The 14,403-nt window shown below is 39.5% G+C and overlaps 1 protein-coding gene across 1 annotated transcript in view; it reads left to right on the top strand.

The window, feature by feature from the left end:
* Melk (maternal embryonic leucine zipper kinase) overlaps positions 1-14,403 on the top strand; it is a 111,859-nt gene that overhangs the window by 79,932 nt on the left and 17,524 nt on the right. The window contains exons 11-12 of the mRNA XM_023716075.1: positions 4,735-4,821; positions 11,598-11,717. Of these exons, the coding sequence (XP_023571843.1) occupies positions 4,735-4,821; positions 11,598-11,717 (207 nt within the window). The remainder of the gene's footprint in view (positions 1-4,734; positions 4,822-11,597; positions 11,718-14,403) is intronic.

The raw sequence follows: 14,403 nt of genomic DNA, 5'->3' as shown, positions 1-14,403 counted from the left end.
TTTTTTTTTTGGCCCCAGCAGGGATTGAACTCAGGCCCCTGCACTTGCCAGGAAAGCGCTTATTCCACTGAGCCATCTCCCTGGCCCCCCTCCTTACATCTTAATGTAATATATGTAATATTTATTGAGTACTTAGAATGGTGTGCTATTATAGTAAGGGCTTTCTTTATATAGTTTCTAAGTATAATATAGCCAGAACTCTTTTAAGAAGGTACTTTTAAGAATTAGGCATTATTTTATGAATCTTACATTTTTTTTTCTTACTTTTTTAAAACTCTTAACTCATTTAATGTCATACTACTAGCCTTCTAAAATAGGTACTCTTAGTCCTAATTTTGCAGATGAAACAACAGAGGCATAATTATTTTGTAGAGAGATACTTCAGTTCACAAGTGCTTTGTTTGTAAGCAGTTTGGTTCATAAACAGAAACATTTGGTAACATCTTGTTTGCAAACTCTACATTGAGTGACAAACATGACCGTGGCCATCTCGTTTACAGAAACAAATGGTAGAACAAGTTAAATTTGTGAACTGAGGCACCACTATAATTTACTTATAGTTTAAAAAAAAATTAGTAAACGTAAAACAAAGTTTTGAATCCAGGTAGAGTTGCAGTGAGGAATGTATAATAGGTCTCTTAGTTCAGGACCTGTATCCTTGCGTGTACAGCTTTTATGTCAGACTTTGCTTGTCTGATCTCTACTAGAGCAGAATCATAGTAATATGATTGAAAAAACTTCAGGCTAGGAGTAAAAAAATTTGAGGCATTATATATGCCAGTCTTTGGTAGAGCACAACTCTTCTGAGCCTTCTTTTTATCATATCTATTATGGGTATTTTTAATGCCAGTGTTCTGTGCTAGTTTGGGTCAGATTTGTCATTTATAGAATGTCTTTACATATTCTGTCTCTCATATGCTTTGAAGGATCAAATGAGTTACAGAAGTATAAAGAATTGTTGCTTTTTGAAAATATTTCCTTTTCACCTTCATTATTGTGTTTTATTAAGAATGAAGTATAAAAAAGCCCTTAAATTTTCTTGGATAGTTAAGGTATAAATGCTATTCTGTATACCTGTATGTATGGTATCCTGCCATTTTCATGCACAGCTTTAATACTCAAATGTTGTATCAAGTAGGAGTTACATTCGGTTCCATTTTCTGCCCTAGTAAAGAGGAAATGTAGTAGGCCCAGGTGATCCAAAATAATTGGCTAGGTTTTCTATTTATCTTTTGTGCTTAATTTAACTTGACTTTGTGTGAGAACTCAGAGCACATGAAGCATTGAAGATTTTTGGAAAACCCAGGTTGTGATAAAGCATGTGTTCAGACCCTGTGTGTTTTCTGCCCGACCCTTTGTTCTTGCTACTTTGGGAGCCCAGAAGTGATACCACCTTCTTTCTACCCCTCTTGCCCACACCTGTTCTGTAGTGAAGTACAGAGCAGGCAGCTATGAGAGAGTAGTGTTTTTTATTTTGTTTTAAAGGAGTAACCTAAGATCATGAAGGGAAATGATGTTTCCTTTCTTGCTTGAGCAGTGGTGACAATAAGAAGATACCCATCTTGGTGTTTAAGTGTTTGCACTTTTTTTTTGGTATTTTTTTAGGGACAGGTCTACAGGGTGTTCAGGGTCTCACTACTAGATCGGACTTGTAGTGATCCACTTGTTTACAGCCTCCCAAGAGCTGGGATTACAGGCATGTGCCATCACGCCCAGTCTCAATTGCCATCTCAGTGTGCCCCAGGGGCGGGGCCAACACAGCAGGCCCAAAGATCAAACCCTCGGCCCCTGCGTCTGCTTGCAGGTGCTTTAATCTGCTGAGCTATTTGGCCAGCCTGTGTTTGCACTTCTGAAGTTAAGATCATCCCAAAGGAAGAATGTACAGTTCTAGGAGCTGCCAAGATCAAAGCAATACAGTAGAAACTTAGCACTTTCAATTGCCGTGGTACGGCTAGTATAAATCTTGGTGATCTCTTTTTCTGTAAATGGTGGGGTTGTGTCTTTACCAGTCAAAAATGGAAGTTTGTTTTAGTCTTTTCAAACTGCTGTAACAAAATACTTAAATTGACTGGCATGTGTACGACAAAAATTTATTTCTCACAGTTCTAGAAGCTGGAACCTTCAAGATTAAAGCACTGGTTGATTTTTTTGAGGGCCTACATTCTAATTTCTTCACAGTGTATCATCTCTCTGGAGCCTCTTTGTAAGAATATTAATCTCAATTGTGAGGATGGAGCCCTGTTATGATCCAAATACTATCACATTGGTAATTAGGTTTCCATATTAGGGTGACACAAACATTCAGACTGCAACAAGGTCCCTGTCTTTACTGTTCCTGTTTTTTTTTTTTTTTTGTTTGTTTGTTTTGTTTCGTTTTCTTTTTCTTTTTGGTACTGGGGATTGAACTCAGGGCCTTGTACTTGGCAGGCTGGTGCTTATGCCATTGAGCTCTCGCTCTAGCCCTGTTCCTCTATTTTCATAATGAGTCCATTGTTCATGATGAGCCTGTTACTGTGGTATCCTCACACATTTAAATATCATATTGTTTCTCTGCTCTGAGAAACTGAGAAGGTAAATAAGGACCAATATGTATAATAGATATTGTAAAATAGGAAGCAGTTGTTCAAATGGGAAGGGGAACTAAGGAGGGAAAACGAAGGAAGGGAAAAGAAAAAAGAGAATAAAAAGAATGGCAACAAAGCTTTTGTTTATTTTTGGAGGAACTGGGGATTGAACTAAGATCCTTGAGTTTGCCAGTCAAGGTCAAGCGCTTATCCTACTGAGCCATCTCCCCGGCCCAACAAAGCTTTTGTAAGTTGGAAGGGAAGTGGGATGAATGTTATATATGTGTAAAATATACCAATAAAAATAATTTTTTAAAAGTGTGGTTAAAAAAAAATGTGACGGGCTGGCTCAGCGGACTAAAGCGCTTGCTTAGGCAGAGCACAATGGCCAGGATTCGATGCCCAGCATGTGATGCTGTGCTGGCCCTGCCTGGAGGGCATGCTGAGACATTGTTGGAGACTGGGCTTGGTAGCACACACCTGTAATCCCAGCACTTGGGAGACTGAAAACAGGAGAACCACTACTAGTCCATCTAGTCCATCTGTGTAGTGAGACCCTATAGACCCTGTCCTAAATACAAAAAAAAAAAAAAAGTGTGGTCCCAAACAAGGGAAGGTCATGACATTGTCCTGCTTTGTTCTGGGTAAAGATTCTCTTTATATGATGTTTGTCATGTGAATAACTCATTTTGAAGGTCAGTGACAACTTGGTGTGTTTGTATGTGGCGTGAAGAAAGAGGAAAATAATAAGGAATTAATTGTTAAACCACTGGTTGAAGAAACTGAAAAGAGAAGAGCAGTTGGAGAATGGGAAAATTCAAGTTTCTGAGAGGCTATTATATTAAAGAAGAAATAGAATTATGACTGTTAGTGAAAGTAGCTGTTCACTTTCTGACAGTCTCATCTGTTTAGATGTTGTACTAGGCACTCCCTGTATGTTACAAATATTCCAAGGCATATATTCTCTTTTACAAATGATGAAACTGAAGCTCTGAGAGGTATAGTAATGTGTTCAAGGTCACACAGTCATTAAATGATGTCACAATTAAAGCCAGGTCTGCCTAATCCCAGAGCCCCTCAGCCTTCAGGCTGTGCACTGATTCGCAGTGGGGAGAGATTGCAGCGAGGCAGACCTCACGCAACAGGGAGAAGCTAACCATCCCAACTGTTCTGAGTTCCCTGCAGAGGAGGCCTTGAAGCAGAAAGCAAAACATCACTTATTGAGGCTGTTGTGAAAAGAATGTCTTATTTTGGAAGGATGAACTTTAAAATTATATTCCATATGAATCTCTTCACATGTGATGAGTTCCTCCTGTCCATGTTGGACCAGGCCATTCCTTTTGTTCTGTGATGTGTATTTAGTTCCTGTCTGGTCCTATCTTTGCTGAGGTCCAATCCTGCAGGGATCTGATTAGTTGGATCATTTCTGTGCTGCACAAAATGAAATTTGTTATAGAGACTGTCATATTTTTGTTTTTTTGTGTTTTGAGACAGAGTCTCACTGTAACCCAGGCTGACCTTGGATTTACAATGATCTTCCCTACCTTGGTCTCCTAAGTGGTGGGAATACAGGATTGCATCATCACCACTCCTGGCCTGCCCCTCTCTCTCTCTCTCTCTCTCTCTCTCTCTCTCTCTCTCTCTCTCTCTCTTCAGTTAAATTTTGCTAGTACCTTTGGTAAAGATACTAGCAGCCTCTACAGTGCCATCTTAAGGGCTCCTTGGATTGTATTGTCCTAAACAACCTGAGGTAATATACTGCAAGTCTGAGCCACTTTTTACCAGGATGTTGTACAGCCACTGTACCACAGTGCCTAGGTGGCTACTGGCTCGTGAAAATGGCTTAAGTCTTACAGTAGAGGACACGTAGTTCCTTTGCAGCATGAAGGCATTTTAATAATTGATCTGATGATGGCGTAGAGATCTGGGAAAGAACTCATCTTATTTTCATATATGCCTTTAAAAATTAGGTCTAGATCACTGGTAAGTATATGGGTGAAGTACAGTGTTTGATCCCACACATGAGAAAGAGTATCCTAAAATTTGGCAAAGTCCTATTAATGTTGCATATTGGTATCTGGTTTTATAGAATAATTATGCTGTCTTTTAAGTTTCAAAACAATAAATATAATTTTAATGAAATAAAGCTTATAAAATTCTTCTTTTGTAGTTTATTCACCTTGATGATGATTGTGTAACAGAACTTTCTGTACATCATAGAAACAACAGGCAAACAATGGAGGATTTAATTTCATTGGTAAGAAATACAAACAATATCTTCTGTTTCATTGTTCTTTATTGTATGAGTATAGTAAACATAATATAGCATTTTTCAGACCTTTTGTCATGAATGTAAATATTTTATGCATTTTACATTTTATATATAATTACAGAGCAGGTTTTTTTTTGACATAGTGGGAGTCGAACTCAGGACCTCACACTTGCTACACAGGTGCTGTGCTGCTGAGCTATATCCCCGGTCCCAGTGCTGTTCTTTAAAAGGGAAGCTTTCCATTGAATACATTGATTAGCTGGGCATAGTGTGCAGTGTGCATAGGGTCTTACAAGTAGTTCATGTTTATGATGAACTCACTGTGTAGCCCAGGCTGGTCTCAGACTCAATCTTTTAGTTAGGTTTTTCATTGTTGAGACCAAATATGTAACACCCACAAGTTAAGGGAGAAAAGGTTTCTTTAGCTCACAGCTTGTAGAGGTTTCACTCCATAATCTGCTGGCTCCAAGGCAGGGTGGCAGGGCGCAGAAGCGTCGCAGGGGAGAAATAATTCATGGCAAGCGGAAGACAGAGGGCATAAGGCACAAGCCAACAATAGCAGCTTCTTTCTGTCCCTTTATGTTCTGTCAAGGGGTCTGGTAACATTCACATGTAGAGGTATGCCCTACCAAGCAGAGAACTAATTTAGTAGTCACATGCTCCAAGTCCACCCACCTCTAAAAAGCCCCACCTATAACCACATGAAGCTTTTGGGGAATATGTAGACACAAACCATAACACTCATGGTCCTCCTTCCTTAACCTCCTGAGTGGTAAAATAACAGGCATAAGCCACCATGCCTGGCTCAATGCTAGAATTTTTAAAAAATATTCTAAATGATTGCATTGTACAGATCTAGGAGTTAAGAATCAGTCTTCTAGTTTCTTGCTATTCAAAGAATAATGTAGGGCCAGCAGTAACAGTATCCTTTAGATGCTGATTAGAATGCAGGTTCTGGGCCAGGGAGACAGCTCAGTGGTCTGAGTGCCTGCCTGGCAAGTGCAAGGACCTGAGTTAAATTCCTGCTGCTGCATCCCATGCCTGCCCAGTGGGGCCTGCCAAGCTGGCCACCGAAAGTGGGCATGGTGGTGCACATGAGCTCTGGGGAGGCTGAAACCGGAGGATTACTATGAGTCTGAGCTGCATAGTGAGACCCTGTACCAAATATATAAATTAAAAAAGAACGAAAGAAAGAAAGAAATTCAGGTTCTCAGGTCTGTGGTAGACCTACTGAATCAGAATTTACATCTTAATAAAATCCCCTAGTGATTCATGTGTATATTAAAGCTTGAGAAGTCTTGGTTTAGGTGAGTTCTTAACCCTGAGTGGGTTTTTTTTTGTTTGTTTTTTTTTGTTTGTTTTTTTTTTTTGGTCTGCCCTGGGACATCTGGCAATGTCTGGAGACCTTTTTTTTGTACTAGGATTTGAGCTCAGTGCTTATCAGGCAGGCATTTGTGTCACTGAGCTATATCCCTAGCTGTCGAGACATTTTTGGATATCACTATGTATGTATGTATATATGCATATATATGTATGAAGACCAGAGATGCTGATAGAACTGCTTAGATCAGAGAGCTCATCTTGTTTTGGGCCAGAATGGCATGCAGTGCTGGGGATCAAACTCATGTCCTTGGGCTTGCCAGGCAGGCGCTTATGCCACTGAGTTGTCTCAGCCCTCATGTTGGTTTTGATGCTTTCCAGTTGGAAGAGCCTTGGAAAACCAAGTTTGAGATGAACTAGGATCTTTTATACTTTTATAGCACCTTCGGAGCTTTGTCTTTACTTCTGGCTCTGGTTAAACAGGCACAGAGAGCAATCAGTTCAGTGTGATCCATGTTGGCACTGTGCTGCTGATCTCTGTGCATAAAGAGAGAAGTATTAAGTATTCAACCCATACAGAACCCCCACTTGCATATCGTGTATGTGATTGCGCTTAGACTGCTTCTTATGTGGAGTTTTCTGAGTCTCCTGTTACTCATGATTTTGAGTAATGCCTATGTAACCCTCGTGAGATTCCTAACAGTGGTAGTAGAGCTTCCAGCTTTTACTGCTTTTCTTACTTCCCTCTGTTTCTCCAGCAGTTAGTGCTTTGGATTGTGGGAATAGCCATTCATCTGATAGGAAGGCTTCATAGACATAAGCATATGAAAAACTATTGAAAATAGACATGCAATCCCTCACCCCCTCTTCTGTGATACAAACATTCATTTGTTTAAAGACTGAAGGCTCAGGGAAGAGGGTCAGGGGAAGGATGGAGGCGTACTCTCAGTTTATCTAATGCTCTATTGTAGCTACCTCTCTCAGACCAGGTGCCTGTGAACTGTTTTAACATTTAGGTGGGCATTTAAAAACTGTTTTTAGCTTTCTAGAAATGGAAGCTTCTTCCGAATAGATAAGCCTATCACTTTCAAACATTTGACCTTCAAAAGAGAGAACTGCCTAAAAGATAAGAGAAGCATTAGCTGTATTAGACTTGTGGATTGGTATTACACCTGAAGGTGAAATTAATTTGTTGATTTATCTATTATTGAAAACAGAACTCCCCTGTGCGTCTTATCATAATGGGAAGTATACTGTGGCTCTGAAAAAAAGTTATAGATTTTTTCCCCCCTCTAAGGATAATAAAACTAAAACTCATTGCACTACCCAGGAATAGTTTACAGTGCTTGGGTTATGCTATGTCATGTTTGATAAGAAAGTGAAAATTTGTTTCTTCTCCATTGTCTGGATTTGTAGTCTGTCTGTCTTCATGTCTTTCTTCCTCTTTCCTCCCTCCCTTTCCTGTCTCCTCGTCTCTTTCATTCTCTTTTGAGACAGGGTCTTACTGTGTAGTCTAGGCTAGCCTTGAGCACGCGTGTTGTAGCCTAGGCTAGCCTTGAATTCACAGCTGACCTTCCTGCCTCAGCACCTGGAGTGTTGAGATTACAGCTGTATGCCTCCATGCCTGGCCTATAGCATTTCTTTAAAAAAGATGGCTTGCACGCCTGAGACAGTAGGTGTGGGAAATGGGGAAAGTCTTTAATGTAGTTTTTGGGAAAGTGAAGGTGGTTTAGAACTATTTTTTACTCAGCCCCATATACCTCTGTGGGAGGTTTTCTCCCTCCCTCCTTTTTTTTTTTTTTTTTTTTTCAGCATTCTGTTCTTCCTGGAGTAAAGGCAGCAGCCTAGAAAATGCTAAATGATAAAATTTATTAATAAAAATAGTTGGTAGTAGACTTTCTTAGGGAGCTTCATAGCATTTAGTACTATTCTTGTTTTTAGTAGTTGGTATGGTGTGTGTTTACTTGTATCCCCAAAACCTCATGCGGTCATGGGATGACTAGCGTTTGTGATTAACTCATGATCTGCTGGGATTGTGGGTGCAAGTGCTACTGGGATTGTGGGTGTGAGTGCTGCACCCAGCCTGAGGAGGACAGCCTGAGTGCTCTCTGTAGCCATTGTTGCTGCTACTTCTCCATCTTGCCCTCTCCTCTTTGCCTGCCTCCATGAAAGGTTGCTCTCTGCCGTGTTTCACTCTGCCTTGGAGCCAGCTGATGATGGACTGAAACCTCCAGCAACGATGAGCTAAAGAAACTTCCTTCACTTTGGGTGTCGGGTATTTGTCTCAGCAATGAGAGAAGAGTAACTGAGACAGTATTATTCTGTCTAATACTTTTATAGGTCAGAATCTCAGTCTTATGAACATTATTTAGAACTAGTCTAAACAGTGGATAGAATAAATATATTTACACCTAATGCTTTCTGAAAATTTACTAAAACAACGAAAAGGGATTAAGGAGGGGGGGAAGCCTCTTTAAGATAATAAAAGGGGAGACAAAGGGGTGTCAATATAATTTTGGAAATTAATAAAATAGATAAATGGTAGCTGACAGAGCATTTTGGAGGAAGCCTAAATCTAAGTCCCTACAACAGCAAAGGACAGCAAGCAAATGATTACTGCTCAGAGCTTCAGAAAGTCTCAAGAACTCTAATGTCAAAGAAGTAACAGGAGAATTGCTCAGAAGTCTGTCTTAGAAACAGTGAGAATCACAGGTCCCTATCTCTACCTTGTGCTCATGCAGTGACTTCTTCCCTGACCCAGCAGAGTACTGGAGACACTTAACAAGAGGCATTACTGAGTCAGACGCAGCTCAGGTCAGCGCTGAGGAACCATTTTGAAATGGATGCATAGAGTCCTCATATTCAGCCTCTAATTGGTCCTTCCTTAATTCAACCTGAGAATACTAGAACTAGGACTTTGTCCTATTTCAACGAGGGCAGGGAAAATACCAGATTTATTCTAGGTAACAGCCAGGAGGAAAGACCTACTATATCGATAATTCATAGTTCTGGTTCCTGTCTCACCTTGGGGAAAAGCCATTAAGATGATGAGCAGCAGCCCCATCCCACCCACTGAGGCTCTAATCAGCTGTGTGATATGATTCTTCACTTTTAATAGAGTAGATAACCAAAGATTGAGGAAAACCTCTACTGTGAAAGTTGAAGATCAGGTTGTGTACTCCCTGTAGAGCACATGCTTAGTCTGTGCAAGGTCCTAGGTTCTGTCTACTGCCCTGAAGAGAACAGAAGAGAAAAGATGGCAAGAGTCAAAAGTCAAATGGAGTAGAGTAGGGGTGAGAGGAAGAAAGAAAAAAGATACTCGGCAGAAAATGATAATTTAGGGAATGAGGAAAATTGGTTAAAAAAGATAATTCTCAGAGATAAGAAAAGCTATTGCATTCTTTTGTTTGTTTTGTTGTTGTTTTCTTTTGAGACAAAGTCTCACTGTTCAGTTCAGGCTGGCCTGGAACTTACTATGTTGCTCATAACAGTTCTGCCTTTGCCTCCCGTGCTGGGATTACAGGTGTGCACCACCACACCTGGCTGTTTCATACTTGAAATGGGAAACTTTCTAAGCGATAGCTGTTGCAAATCTAATATATTCCCACAGAAATGAAAAACAGAAATATTTGAAAATGAAGTTCATATGAACTGTTAAAAAAGTAGAATCTGGAGACAGATGTAAAAACAGAAAAGGGGTAAAAAGGTCCAATGTGAAATAATAGAAGATAAATTGAAGGGGAAAGTACCCATCAAAGAAATATTCCAGAGCTAGAGTATATGATTTTCCATAATGAAGCTGGAATTAGGGCTTGGCACTGTACCTGACAACAGATTTACACCAGGGCCTGTTCTAGTGGAATCTCTGAAAACTGAGGAGAAAGAAAAGATCAAGAAAAGTTCAGAGACAAAAACAAAAGGACATACACAAAGGTTTGGGAGTCAGAAAGACTAGACTTTTCAGTAGCTGTACTGGAATAAAGAGGATCGTAATTCCTTCAAAATGTGAAAATTATTAATCAGCGTAGAACTCTGTACTTGGTCAAGTCGAACTCAAGTGTGAGGGTAGACATGCAAAAGTCTCAAAAAATTTACCTCTCATGCGTGCACCCTCAGGAGTTGCTGGATGATGGCTTTTGCCAAAACAAGAATGGAATCATACCAAAAAGAGAAAAATAAGAATATATAAAAAAATAAGAATATAAGGCACTGTGGATACATTGTGAGGCAGGAGTGAAAGAACTCCTATTCTGACAGTTGGGTAGGGTCTGAGGAAGAAGCCAGTCCAGGACAGAGCGTGGAATGTAGGCTTGGGGAGGATTTCCTGTGCTGTGGAACTATTGAAAAGAGGTCAGGAGTATAGGCTGAATTAGAAGAAAAACAGACTTTTAAAAAAGTTTCAAACTTCAAGGAAAAGAAATTATTTTTTAAAAAGAACAAATGTAAGAATAGTGCCCTGCATGGTTTAGCTGCTGGGCTGATACTCAGTCAGTGTGGCCTCGTTGGTTGGTGGAATATTTATATGCTGTTCAGTAAGTAACCCCTCCTTCAGGTGCCTCCCCTGTAGCCATGTTACTACTCTTCAACACCTTGGTACCACTTTCCCTACAATGTAAAGATTAATAATCGTCCTGGCAGAGATCCTTTGGGACTCTACTCGCTTCTTGGCCTCTGGTCTGATTATTTGGTGTCAGGGTACCAGTTACATATTTAGAACATTATCCCTAGTTAGATGTGAATATTATCTACTTACGTAAAATGTAGATGTTGAACATTACAGTACTGTGGAAGGAATAAGGAGAAGATATGGAGAGAAGGAGGGAGGTATAGTAGACCTAAATTCTCATTTTCCATACTAGGAAATCTATAGGTAGTATTGGAAGCTGAAAAAACACAAAGGTATATGTGGAGTTAATAGCAGAAAAATTGGTAAAAGTATTTAGATGATGTTCTTTCTGTCAGGTAGAAACTGTAGGTGTGTAAAAGACGTGGTACAGAGGGTTATTATTTGTTATTTGAAAAGCTATTGACTTTTAAAATTCAGAGTACTATATTGAGAAAAAGATTAATTTTATTCATTCATTTATTTATTTGTAGTGTATTAGGTACAGGGTCTCACTACCTAGCTCAGACTCTTAGTGATTCTCCTGTTTTCAGCCTCTGCAGTGCTGGGATTATAGGCGTGCATCACCATGCCTGGTCTCAGTGGCCAGCTCAGTGTGGGGGTGGAGGTTGAGGGGGTTAGGGAGTGGGGGTGGGGGTCGGGGTTCCATGGGAGGCATGTGGTGCTGGGGATCAAACCCTGGCCCCTGTGCTTGCATAAGCAGAGGCTTAGTCCACTTTGCTGAGCTATTTGGCAGGCCCAAGAGATTAATTTTACATAGAATGTTATTTCAGTGAGTAACGTTACTATTCTAAACTTCCATGTTCTTTTCCTCTAGTGGCAGTACGATCACCTCACGGCTACTTATCTTCTGCTGGTAGCCAAGAAGGCTCGGGGAAAACCAGTTCGCTTACGGCTTCCTTCTTTTTCCTGTGAACTTGGCAGTGCCACTCCGAAGGTAAATGCTAGAGTTTTTTTTGTGTGAACATGCTTGTCTTGTCATGTGTCTGCCTGTTCCTCAGTGGGCATACCACTGAGAACATTAACTTCCTGGTATCAAAATGACAGAAAATTTAAATATTTTGAGGGAGAAAAATAGAGCATTCTGAACTTGAACTCTGAAAGTTTGAGTGTTAACATGACATTTAAAAAAAAATTTCCCCTCTCGAGTCCCTTTTCTCCACAAAAGCAGACCATGATTATTATAGAAGTAGATAAATTAAGCCAGGTGTGGTAGTGCATGCCTGTAATCCCAGCATTCAGGATGCTGAGGCAGGAGTATTGCTGTAAGCTCAAGGCCAGCCTGGGCTACATAGTGAGTTCAAGGCCAGCCTGAATTACATAGAAAAACTCTTATCTCTAAAAAACAAAAACCAAAAAGTCAAAAAGAAATAGGTAAGTTGAAAGGAAAGCAGAATTGGCCAATAAGCCTACTAACATAGATGATGTAGTTGATATCTGTCTTCCCAGTCTTTTTGTGTGTGTGTGTATGTGTGTGTAGAATTTATGTACATGCAAGGGTCTTAAATGAATACTGTGTTACTGAATTGTAGAAAACAGTTTAAAAAATTTTTGGGAATGGGATTTGTGAATGCAGGAATATTACACTTCCTGGGTATATTTACCCAGGAAATAACACAAAATACTTTTAATATTTTGATGTTTATGTTAAAGGTTTAGCTTTAGCTTTTTTTTTTTTTTTTAATGTATTTAGTACAAAATCTCATTATGTAGATCAGACTCTAGTGATCCTCCTGTTTTCAGCCTCTGTAGCACTGGGATTACAGGTGTGCCACCATGTCCAGGCTCAGTTGCCGTCTCAGCGCACCCCGTGGGTAGGGCCAGCACAGCTTCTGGTGCTGGGAATTGAACGCCAGTCCCTGCCCTCTGCCTAAGGAGGCGCTTTAGTCTGCTGAGCTATCTGACGGCCGCTAGCTTTATATTTTTGCAGTGGCTGTAGCTCATGCAATTCAGATTCTTTGCATGAAAGCTGGTTTTACCCGAGTTATTCTCTATTTTGCCATGTCTTAGTATCCTTTGTCATGGACATTTACAACAGTAGAGCAATCTTACATATTGGAAGCAACATGTTATTGCTAAATGCTCGCATTAATGTATTTTCTGTGTGGTTCTTTGTATCTCTCATAGCTTAAAATTCAGCTGTCCAAATATTTTGCTAGTTGAGCATAGAATTTTATAATGTAATCTTCTCTTGGATTAATTCTCTTGCAATTGAAATTACTCTATTTAGCATTAGGAAACTATACCTTTTTTGTCTTCAGAGAGAGGCAGTTGGTTCTCTTTATAGAATTTAAATAACTCAAATGATTGTGGATGAGATACTTTTCTTTAGATCCCAACCAAGACTGCAAAAAAAAAAAAAAAAAATTGTTAAAGTGTCCCTTCTTTCATCACTTTTAGTTGATTGCTTTCTCTCCCCAAATTCCTTCGAGGACTCAGAACTCTCATTTTGGCCCTTGTTAATCATGGATATAGTGGATTTTATGTCCCTGCCACACCCACTTGTCCTCTACCCACTTTTCCTCCCTACTTGGTCTTTTTCACCAAACTAAGAACAAAATATATTAGTGCAAGGGGCTGTAACATAATGAAATCTCTGAAATGAAATGATCTTTATTCCTAGGATGGTGTTCTAATCATTTCTTGGAGAATTTTATTGGGCTAGTATATACCCCTGTCCAGACAGATGTTTTGCTAATCACTTCATAAGTCAACCCATTACCCTTCTTACCTATAATGTCAAATCCTTTAAGCGTTCAGGCTTATTTGGGTCAGGACACAAGAGCCTGATCAAGGGAATCCTAGAAATGCATTAGATACCTCTACATTTAGGATAATCCCTTTAGCTGAGGTTGGGTCTTGCTCTGTTGCCCAGGCTGAGCTTGAACTTGCAATCCTCAGAACTTGTCTCAGCCTCTTTAGTAGCTGGTAGTACAGGCATGTGTCATCATACCCTCATTTTGGATAAATTTTAAACTTATGACTCTTTAATTTAGAGGGATCTGAGCCATTTTCCTGAGCCATTGGATTTTCTTATGTCTGAATTGGCCTGGTTTCAGTTGAGTTGCTTATTTAAAAAGTATCCAAGTAGAAAATATCTGGGAAGATATTTACTTTTGTCTTCCATCTATTACATAATGAACATTTATCTAATAGTATCATTATTTGGGCATTCATGTTATTGGATGAATTTTTATAGCAAATAGGCTATTAATGATAAGAAATGAAGTAGAAATCATATTTTGATTTTTTTCGGATCTTTATGCAAATCATTAAGTCACACAATTTTTTTGATACTCTTCTCTCCCTTGATAGAATCATAGATAGAATCACTCTGTTTCTCTAGAGTATTTATATGAAAGCAAGTAATTCTGAATTGTCAGTCAATATATGGCAGTTCAGTGAAACAATAACATAGTCTGATGACAGATGATATATTCTTTTTTTTGTGGGGGCAGTTTACTGAGAATTGAACTCAGGATCTCATGCCTGCCTACTGAGCTAAATCCTCAGTCCAATAATATACTCTGATACTTTGTAGGTCTCATCTCACGCTGGATCCCAGGATCTTGGGACATAGAAAATATGAGGTGTGATTTCCTCTCTATAACAATTAAGTTAAA

The sequence above is a fragment of the Octodon degus genome, unplaced genomic scaffold, assembly GCF_000260255.1.
Source record: "Octodon degus isolate 3935 unplaced genomic scaffold, OctDeg1.0 scaffold00045, whole genome shotgun sequence".
In the NCBI taxonomy this organism is placed as follows: Eukaryota; Metazoa; Chordata; class Mammalia; order Rodentia; family Octodontidae; genus Octodon; species Octodon degus.
Note: the sequence above shows the minus strand (reverse complement) of the source record. Positions and strands in the feature narration are given on the sequence as shown.